Here is a 10,044-nt window from a genome sequence, read left to right on the forward strand (position 1 = left end):
AGATGTTCCAGACCCTGAGCGTGCTGAACTCCTAGCCTGCAAGCACGCTCTTGAGTTGGCTGAGGAACAGGGTGTGGACAAGGTTTGGGTTGAAACGGACTGCTTAAGTGTGGTGACGAAACTCAAGGAAGCCGGCAAGGACCGATCTGGCCATGGTCCTCTGGTTGAAGCAATCAAGGATCAGCTGAAGGGTTTCTCCGACTTTTCGGTGAACCATGTGCGTCGATCTGGCAATGGATTAGCGCATAGTCTAGCTAAGGAGGGCTGCGAAAATAAATGTAATAGGAGCTGGGTGGAAGTACCACCGTACTTTATTGTAGACTTGTTGGCATCGGAGTGTGCCGTTAATTAATAGAATCGCAGCTTTGATCTCAAAAAAAAAAAAAAAAAAAAAAAGAAAGGGACGGAACCCTGAACGGACGACATGGACGGCGACCTCGATAGCGAGAACAAACCGCAAGGCGTCGGACGGGGTTAAAACTCACGATCGAGGAACGTCGGTTGCGAGTCTGTGAAACGAGTACATTTGGAAGGTGCCGCGTCAGGTGTCACCGTGTGCGTGTGGCAGTGTCCCATGGATCCCTGGTTTGCGATGGCGACATGCCACCGATCTTGGTACACAAAATCACCTGTGGTGAACCACGTTGTGACAGCACTTTTTGCAACCAAAAAAAATCTGGCTTACTCTACCATCGTCGTAAACTTTGCATGAGGCAGAGTTCAAGGAGTGACGTTGGTGAACAGAGAAAGCACCCAACCCTGCCGATCGAGCTCGGTGGTGACTTGATTTTTTTTTTTTTTTTTTGAGGAACGGTGGTGACTTGATTTGATCTGGTTGAGTCGATTGGATTGTTCCGTGCTGGAAAGATGGCAGTTGGGTTGTATACGTCACAGAAATTCTATTACCTTCATGTTCCTCGTGAATACTTAGAGCATGTATGACGACTATCCTTCTGTCTAAACAAACTGGTTTTCATAGGGAAATTCGTGGATTAAAATCTCTACGACTCAATTTCTACATAAATTGTTTGATTTGTAGGGTTTGGTATAATTTCTTTCGGGAAGACTATCGTTTACTATAAAATTTAGATGGACATGCCATTTAGGTCTGTGTCCATCTCTCCTTTGGTGAGAAAGGACCCAACGACATGACCGGCTTCTCCACGGTACGAATACAAGACCGGTGATGCTCTGCTAACCTCAGTAGAGTCTTATCCGAGCAAGCATGCAGATGCCATCGTACTTAATGTACCTAGCACCCCCGAGGTCCTCGATTGAAATAGTGCGCGGTACTCCCCACCCACCCCGCGTACGACCACGCCACCCGATGTGGGCGAGGCAAGTGAAGTCAGCTTGCGTCTTGGGACGGGACGCCATGACCACTCTGTTGTGGGATCGTGGTTTCCCCTATACATATTTGTACCCCTCCATCGGAGAGGAGAGGTCGAGCACTACACAATTTCTCACACACCACTCCATCATCTGCCTCTCTTTAGCAAGAGCAGTGGAACCGAGGCCGACTTCTCGAGAGAAGCTAGAAATCCCATCAATCACACTATTGAGCACCTCACACCCTTGATAAATACAATCCCAGCAGGAGTAAGAGTTTTACCGGGGACTTAACCCAAGGCCCGAACATGTATAAACTTGTGAGCCTAAAGTAGTTAGCCTTAACGAGGCATGGTCACAAACTTTTACATGCATGCAAATGTACGACTAGCTTCCAAACCTCGATAGTGTGCGATGCATGTTGTGTAATTGTGTCGCTACCCATGTTGGTTATGATAAAAACAAAGTTGATCCGTCATGACGAATGTAGTTAGAGCATGATGCATTCAGAAGCTCGGTTTGTTCGTGAAGACATTGCTTGCGAAGATGAAGATGTCGACTTGCTTCCTTTGGACTTTTTTTTTATTTTTGTAAGATTCTTATTGGTTTGACCAATTTTTCATTCTTAGATTTAATTTGTCATGCGTACTTGGTGGCACTTTATTTCTCGCAATCATAGTTGGTTCTGCCTACGATTTACCACATCTTGTACTCCAAACATAATTCTGAAGTAGAGTAGTAATTGTATGCATCCTCTTAAATATGCTAATTTTTATTACTTTTTAATCTTTTTGTATTACCGTTGATGATTATTAATAGATTGGTGGATTTTTCGTAAAAAATGCTATTCAATTATATATTTTCCTCAATCGTGTATCTTATTTGAAATAGGCCGTGTTCTACTAGGTGTGTGTGTGTGTGTGTGTGAATCAAAGAGGCTCTCAGTAAAATTATGCAAAAATATTCATCTTTTTTCATCTATGCAGTTTGATTTAATGTGATGAAAAATTGAGATGAAAATTTCATTGTTAAGACAAGAAGAACGGACACAAAAGAAAGAGAGGATACAAATTAAGAGAAACCAGATAATAATACGAAATACTAGTAGGTAGTCTCCATCAGTTTGACTCGGGAGCAAACGCGAGCACGTCTGTTTCATAAAGCTTCTCGAGTGCACACGGCTGGGCGGCTACCTAGAGAGAGAGGGGGGAGATAGTGAGAGAAAGAGAGAGAGGGGGCGGCAGAGGCGGCGGCGTCACTCTGTTCTTCCGCTCGTTTCCAGAGACGAAGCTGCGGGCAAGGTACACCATATCCTCGATCTCCCTCGGTTTCTTCCGATAATTGCGTGCTGTTGATCCGGAACAATCTTTCTCTCCGCAACTTTCCTCCCCTTTTCTACGAGTCCCTGCGATTTCCCCAACAGAAGATTTCTCAGTTATTCCTTAGATTCCGTCCTTTTCCCCTTCTGTTCTTGGGCATGTCTATCATGTTCATCTGTTCGGAATTGAACTGAGAAATGTATTTTGATATGCTAAAGAAGAACGAGATAGTACTTATTTGTTAGTATGAATATCAATTTCGGGTTGTATTTTGATCTTATGTAGAAATTCGGAATCTCGTAGGTGAGTCCTGACCGCTCTTTCTAAGAGTAGAATTTAGCTGGTATTTAGTTGGAGGGTGTGATTGTCTAATTCTACCAGAGCATCAGCATGTCTGAGAAGTCTCTCTTCCTTCAATAGTTGCTCTAGTCAATCTGAAAAGAGGAAGTATGGACTGCAATTATCAGCTTTCAATGCAAATCCGAACACAATATCCGAATGTTCCTTCAGTTAAGATGATAAGCAAGAACAGGTTTGATTTAATAACAAAGTTCATTGGCAACTTGCTTCAGGAAAGTGTCACAGTTCATCAATGGCAGCTCCCAATACCTATGCAGTCCATGTCTCCTCGGAGACCCACAAGATTGAGGCCTGGTGCCAATCTGATGAAGCTTTGGCAAGGCAATTGCAAGACGAGGAGGATTCGCGTGATGCTGCTGCTACAAGGGAACTTGCTGGTATAATATAGTGCTACTACTCCCAGTCTCCAAGCATCTTCTGATTTCATCCAAGTGGGTTCATTAGCTGTACTCAACTAATACTCACGTTTGCTACATGTTCATGGTGCATTGTTTTTAGGTAATATATCCTTGGAAACACCGTCACCAGCTGTTGAGTATATACCTGCCAATAATGCAGCTCAGGTTTGTTGCTTTTCTACTCTTCTGCTTCCTCTGTTGGTTCATTGGGATCATCGCCACATTCCATGGAAGGGGATTATTCCAGGTGTCTGTGTGGGGGCCTATAATGATGAGCTGATGACAATCTGTATCTGCAGGTGGCGAGGGAAGACAATGTCGACCCAGATAATATGTCATATGAGGTATGTTTCTTCTCTTTTATCTTGTGGAAAGAACTATATCAAGTTATTCTATCCTTTAGGATGTACAAAAGAGATAAATACTGCAATTACTCGCCGGTTCAGAGATGCCAAACAAACTTATGCTGATATAGTGAAAACTAAGCGTAATTTAGTATACTTGCCACTAAGATTAACTATTCCTTGGGAGGCTACTTACCTGTATTGCTTAGAAGTTTACTTTTGGTTGACACATAAGACACAAGTTTACTTATACAACTTACTCGCATATAAAAGATTCACTTATTGTACTTTGCATCTTTGGTTTGACATCAAAATAAGTTGGATATAAATTGACACACTTCCATTTACCTGTCATAGCGCCCACTAGTTCCATTTCTATGCAATTTTTTTTACTGTTATTTTGTATTTTTTTTTTGTAGCAACTACAAGCAATTGGTGAAGCTGTAGGAACTCAATCCAGAGGCTTATCTGATGAGCTGATATGCTATCTGGTGCCGTTTAGGAACAAGTGTAACTTCTTCTCCAGCAAAAAGAATACTGAGGAGTATGTTACAATTAATTTTAATCTCCAGAATTTGTCTGTCCTTTCTTAATTTAGCAGCAGCCGTATGCCATGTTGTAAGTTGGCTTACCAAGACATCTATACAACATCTCCGTGCAGATGTGTGATCTGCAAATCAACCTATAAAAGCCGACAGAAGTTGATAAGATTGCCCTGCAGCCATTGTTACCATGCAGATTGCATAACTCGCTGGCTTAAGATCAACAAGGTAAAGTTATTTTATTTTGAATAAATGATATGATATCTCTACAATTCAAACAGAAGCTTTTATCTTCTACTCGTAGATACTAATATAAACCTGTTGTATGTTTTTATATCAGTCACAAAAACCAATTGACAGATGCACAGAATAGGCAATTTCTGTATATGCATTGTCAGAGCACCATATGATCCATACAGATTTTCTGATGGCACTGTTTTAGTAACCTATATTGCCTGCTATTAGGATCATTATCTGATATTGTGATCTATACCTTTGTCTTCTTTCAGGCATGCCCAGTCTGCAATGAGGAGGTATTCGGGTGAGCTGTGACGTTTGTGGCTATAATTCAGCCTCGTCGTCGTGATTTCAGGCCACTTTGCTCTGCTGCGATCTACTATGCTACCCATAACCTAGTTGTTTGATGTGTTCATCCGACTCAGTTTTTTATCACAAACCGATAGATCTGTGTTGGTACTACGATGGTTGCCAGTTTTCTAAGTATGCAACCAAGCAGGAGTATTTCAGTAAATAATAGTATGGTTTGGTAAGTATTGCATTGCACTGTCTATTAAGTTAGCCCATTGTGTATAGTAAGAAGCGAGAGTGTCAATGTTATATACCTCTAGGGATCTGCCATCTTTTCTTATATTATATCAATAATATTGGACAGTTGCGCATGGTTCTCTCAGTCAGAGAGTCCTTTCTTTTTTGTGAATTGCGAGGTGGTGTGAGCTTCCCCACCTCTTGTTATATTAACTCGAAAGATAACATAGTCGTTACAAAGTTGCACACTACTTGCAGTCAGAAGTCACACACCAAATTGTTTTATTAGTAGAGGGTAGATGAAGCAAACATGTCCTAAACAAGAATTGGGAACTTATCCCCAATACGGATATGAGTTGAAGCTAAAGACGATGACTATAGCTAGAGGATCTTGATATAAATGTATATTTTCTCAGGGATTTTGCTGTTGTTTGTTTCGATTTCTACAACCTAGTGTATTTTTTGTGTTAATCAATAAAGTCAAACCGTTTACTCGAAAGGAAAAATCAGTAGATTCCTTTATCCAGCAAGAAGAGACCGTGTACAATTTAAGTTTCCTCTTGTCAGTGGGTACCAATAATATCCTTGGATGATGCACCAGTAGTATTAGATCTCAGTGTGATTGGTGGTTGCTTAAAAAATGTCGATTGCAAATGGTATTACTTAGTTAATTAATCATGGAGCATGATCAAGTGCTGACAATGATCCACTCCATCCGGTGTAGATTCCTGTGCTGATAAACGTTCTTGTCGGCATATATTTCCATTAGTTATTAAGTTGTTCTTTCCCTGATTTATTATTCTCTGGTTAGTTGTACAAGGTTGTAAAGTGTGGATGTGGCCATGCAGCTAACGGCCCAGAAGAGAACTTTCTGGTGCACTTTCTCGAACAATTCTAGTGCAGAGGTGGCCACTACGGGGTTTTCAGTTGTCACGCGTGATCTCATCCGGTGGCTTCCTCAGTGTTAGTAGGTTCTTGAAATGGTGTTTTAGTACCAGAAAAGAACCGTCCTTTGTGCAATGGCTATATTGTCCAAGCACTCACTCTGTCACGCTCACACTGAGAAGTCCCGGAGGCTGGTGGATGATCAACTAAACTTTTTTTTTTTCAACCTGGCTTCCACCCCTTTCCATTTCATGCAAAACAAAAATACATTGTTTTGATAACAAACCAGAAGAAGAGGGGAAAGGATGCAAGAAAGAAGCGGCTATGAGACGAACCTGTTGCCACCATACCAACAGATTCAGATTACAATACCCCAGCAATTCAAACTAGATGATTATCAGAACCCAGCAAGATCCTCCAAAGAAAACACACTTCACCGAACCTTGTCTCGACGCGCGCTTGTACCAGCATGCCCTTGCATCAACTTGTTCGCCCCAGCAGTCAAAAGATCTTTGACATCCCCTTTCTGAAGACCTGCCAAATAGATCAGAAGAGAAGCTGTATATAAAATCATCTCGCATGGAGTCCTCATAACATGTTTTCCAAAAGTAATCTTGTTTCTGATGTTCTAGATCGCCCAACAAATGGCAGCCATGCCGATCATCCCCATAAGGCAAGAAAGCATGAAACCAAACCATCGCTTGCCACAGTAAATTTGGACAGAGATTAGTACCCAAAACTTTACCCACAACCCCCAAACAACTCTAGCAACTGAGCGTTGAAAGGAAATTGCTGCGAAGTCTCAACTTGATCACAACACGAGCAAAGAGGCGAACCTGGCTACATATAAACCCATTTTCTAAAGCTTAGCGACCATTGTCTTTAAGCTTCAATATATACTATAAAAGTGTATTTATAGGTAGAAACTATGCAAATTTCCATAGAACAATATAATTACTTGGTGCCTGTTTTCTGATTTTCATGCAAGTTTTAAAAGGGTCAAATTTTTATAAGAATTTATAGGGTAAGTTTCTATCTAATATCAACATTTTTCATAATTTTTAACCTTAGAAATACGACTTCTACCAAATTTCAGAGAAAGGGTTCCACTTTCCAGTTCTGAAAATTCACTTTCCATATCCAGTGATATTCTAGGGATATTTGTGCTTTGCTATCCAGGACCTCTTTGATTCGACTGAAGCTTAAAGAAATTTGGAGTTCTATCCTTAGAAATATTTCTTGTGGCAGTTATTTAATTTTTTGGACTAGAAACCTTAGAACTTTCTATGAAGCACTATACACTATTACAAAGGAAAGTTTTAGGAGTCTGATGATATCTTAAAAAAAAAACATTCATATGTCTTCTGGTGTTCATTGGTAATTGGACACTTTTGTATCAATTCTTATGGTTTGTAAAATTCTGGAAGGCAAAGCGGCATTACGATTCTGAACTGTTATATTCCTAGTTTTAGTTTTTTGGAACCCCGAGGATAAGACTGCAACAAGTGAAGTGGAGAGAACATACCAAGAAAATATATCAAGTTGACGAAAACTTGAATCAACCAAGCTATGGTACACAAGGATCCAATGCCACACAACATATCAAAAGCAAGCATGTACACGAGTCAGTGAACTCACAATTTACAAGCGGGGCATACTCCTAGAGGGACAAGTAAATAAAAATCACTTATCCCTTCAATTGCATACATTACAGGACTGAAAAACGTCGATGACTGCAAGACGGCAGAAAGAAACAAAACCATATTGTTTCTTAGGTATCCAGCTTAACCTGTTCGGAAAATCTACTCATAATTCCGAGTTCCCTTTTTTCGCAAGGTATTGAGGTCTTACAACCACCGAATCGACACAAATACCTCCTTTAGTGTGTGTGCAGTCTATCTGAACCATTTCAAACTGGATATTCAGTGGTTCATTCGAGTTCTTCACGACAAAATCGCCGACATGATGGTTGATCCAGACACCTGGATCAGTTAGATAGCACTTGGATTGAGCCTGCTGCCCGTCTGAAGTCAACAGGTGGAAGCGCACCGGCTTTATGTCCCAGCCATGGATGTTCTCTGCGCTATAAACCCGGCGACCGAGCCGCTTGAAAGGTCTGCCCAGATGAACTCGGAAGAACAGGCTATAAGTACCTTCTGGGAAGCAGAACTCGGCCTCTCCTCTGACTTCAAACCACCAAACTTGCGAGAGATAAGCAACTGAACGGAACCTGCAGAAAAGCAGCATACAGTCGTCACGAAGTACAAGCAACGTTAAACATATACTTGGGATATGTGTTGTCATATGCTAGTAAAGAAAACATGTTCAATTATCTCACATGAAAAGCATGATGAACCAATGCATGCATCATAAAAGGTACTAGTGGAACAGCTTATCATATTCCAACTGCATACATTTCAGGGGTCCATACAAATACAGGAAAGAAGAACATGCCGCATTTGAATTCATAAAATGAATTAAAAATGCACTTTTAGATCACGAACAGATAACAGAATCTTATTCATGAGTACACAGCTCCTAGTTGGTGGCAAGCACAAGTAAAGAATTGTACACGATACCACCTTTTTTCTTTCCTTTCCACAAGACAATGTATAACTAATTAGGCAGTTGCAACTTGAAACACAAGTTCAGCACAGATAGACTCAATGTAGTTAGCACCATTTGGATTTTCTAAGTGTTAACATATGAAAAATGGGCACAAAAATAATGGGAGGTGCTGCTCAGCTTCAGTGATACACTCCCGGCATTCAGATATGCACCGGCAAACCAAATGGAACTGAATTGAAACCTGAACACATTTCCAAGCAACATACAAGAAAACTTGGATATCCTAATCAGTCATGGGATCTGATATGGGGCATATTATACGTTGATGAAAGTACCTTGATTCATCATTTGGAATGTAGTTCCAGTATCTCCTATCATCAATGCCCATGATCGAAAGCGCCCTCGAATAGATTGTCAAACAGGTGCCTCCACCAGCCTTGTCTAGCCAGAACTCCTGCATAGTGAGGCGGATACTAAATACCATTTGAGGTGGCAATAACAAAAAATAGCATCAATAATTCAAGGAAAACTAAACAAGACTGAACAATACCGCCTCTTCAAATCGACAGGCGTTTCAAACTAATCAGGCTCCTACATAACCTTTTTTTAACCCAAATACACTAAAATTCCAGCGCTTTTATTAATTTATTTCAGGTTTACTAGTTCGTGCAAGGTACTAGTCTTAAATTTCATGTTTTTTTTTTAACAAACAGAGTTTGTTTCATAGTGGCGATGTTAACCAGAAATTTAGATGGGACAAGACAAGCACATACCTTGGTGCCGCCGTCGAGGCGGTTTCTGCGGCAGAGCCGCGCGTACACCTCCTTCTTCGGGATCGACTCAGCCTCCAACGCGGCGGCTTCCTCGTCGCCACCACCTGCGCCGGCGGCGGCGAGGAGCCGCGCGTAGTTGCGCGGCAGCTTGGCCTCCCAGACGCCGTCCCCGGACGCGGCGGCACGGAAGGTGCGGCTGAGCCGCGCCATCCCGCAGATCTCCGTCGGGTTCAGCCTGAGCATCACCTCGGCGATGCAGCTCTCCGGCAGGTCCCCCAGCGTCGTCATCCCGCCCCGCCTCGCCGTGGACGAGGCAGCGCCGCCCATGGATGATTCGACCAAGAAAAGAAAGCTCAGCAGTAGAGGGTGAGCAGCTTGGAGAGCAGCAGCAGGGACGCCGGCGACTTGGAGAAGAGCGGCGGGTTTCGCCTCACCGCCAAAAGGCCCATAATCCCGCCGGCGCCGCAGCCACCTCGGTTGCCGTAGGGAAGCGGGGAGCTCCTGGTGTCGTCGTCGTCGTCGTCTCCCCGCAATTAACCACCACGGCAAGTTCTTGCAAAGGCCGCCGGAGCGAACTGATTTTGGTCGCCCCCGGCTGTTCTTGGTCGATGAAAGAAGGTTCTGGCTTGTGTGTGAGCTTGCTTGATGTGCTGGTTGCTTGGCCTTGGCTTCTGCCGGGTTAGGCTGGTACTGGGGCAGGAACCGGAAATGGGGTGGCGGCTGCGCGAAGGGAGTGGTGGAAGCCGTGGAATCCAACAGGG

At 42.7% G+C, this 10,044-nt stretch overlaps 2 protein-coding genes across 2 annotated transcripts; one reads left to right on the top strand and one right to left on the bottom strand.

Annotated features, from left to right (window-relative positions):
- Positions 1-2,569: 2,569 nt before the first annotated feature.
- LOC124654582 (E3 ubiquitin-protein ligase BIG BROTHER-like) lies at positions 2,570-5,202 on the top strand. The gene is made up of 7 exons (XM_047193579.1): positions 2,570-2,630; positions 3,221-3,385; positions 3,507-3,571; positions 3,706-3,750; positions 4,170-4,294; positions 4,412-4,520; positions 4,802-5,202. Exons 2-7 carry the CDS (start codon positions 3,241-3,243, stop codon positions 4,835-4,837), a joined length of 525 nt encoding a protein of 174 aa, XP_047049535.1. The 5' UTR covers positions 2,570-2,630; positions 3,221-3,240; the 3' UTR covers positions 4,838-5,202.
- A 2,313-nt stretch (positions 5,203-7,515) lies between these two features.
- On the bottom strand, positions 7,516-9,801 carry LOC124653922 (F-box protein PP2-A13-like). The gene is made up of 3 exons (XM_047192981.1): positions 9,284-9,801; positions 8,846-8,964; positions 7,516-8,172 (listed from the first exon to the last, which is right to left on the bottom strand). The coding sequence occupies exons 1-3, from the start codon at positions 9,608-9,610 to the stop codon at positions 7,749-7,751; spliced, it is 870 nt and encodes a 289-aa protein (XP_047048937.1). The 5' UTR covers positions 9,611-9,801; the 3' UTR covers positions 7,516-7,748.
- Positions 9,802-10,044: the final 243 nt, after the last annotated feature.

The sequence above is a fragment of the Lolium rigidum genome, chromosome 5 (assembly GCF_022539505.1).
Source record: "Lolium rigidum isolate FL_2022 chromosome 5, APGP_CSIRO_Lrig_0.1, whole genome shotgun sequence".
Taxonomy (NCBI): Eukaryota; Viridiplantae; Streptophyta; class Magnoliopsida; order Poales; family Poaceae; genus Lolium; species Lolium rigidum.

What these genes read in the sequence shown, in the direction of transcription:
- LOC124653922 (XM_047192981.1), bottom strand. Translation starts at nt 9,610, where the DNA reads ATGGGCGGCGCTGCCTCGTCCACGGCGAGGCGGGGCGGGATGACGACG. An exon ending in GCCTCGACGGCGGCACCAAG is followed by an intron (nt 8,965 to 9,283) that starts GTATGTGCTTGT and finishes CTCACTATGCAG; the next exon opens with GAGTTCTGGCTAGACAAGGC. An exon ending in ATTCCAAATGATGAATCAAG is followed by an intron (nt 8,173 to 8,845) that starts GTACTTTCATCA and finishes GCTTTTCTGCAG; the next exon opens with GTTCCGTTCAGTTGCTTATC.
- LOC124654582 (XM_047193579.1), top strand. Translation starts at nt 3,241, where the DNA reads ATGGCAGCTCCCAATACCTATGCAGTCCATGTCTCCTCGGAGACCCAC. An exon ending in CTGCCAATAATGCAGCTCAG is followed by an intron (nt 3,572 to 3,705) that starts GTTTGTTGCTTT and finishes CTGTATCTGCAG; the next exon opens with GTGGCGAGGGAAGACAATGT. An exon ending in AGCAAAAAGAATACTGAGGA is followed by an intron (nt 4,295 to 4,411) that starts GTATGTTACAAT and finishes ATCTCCGTGCAG; the next exon opens with ATGTGTGATCTGCAAATCAA.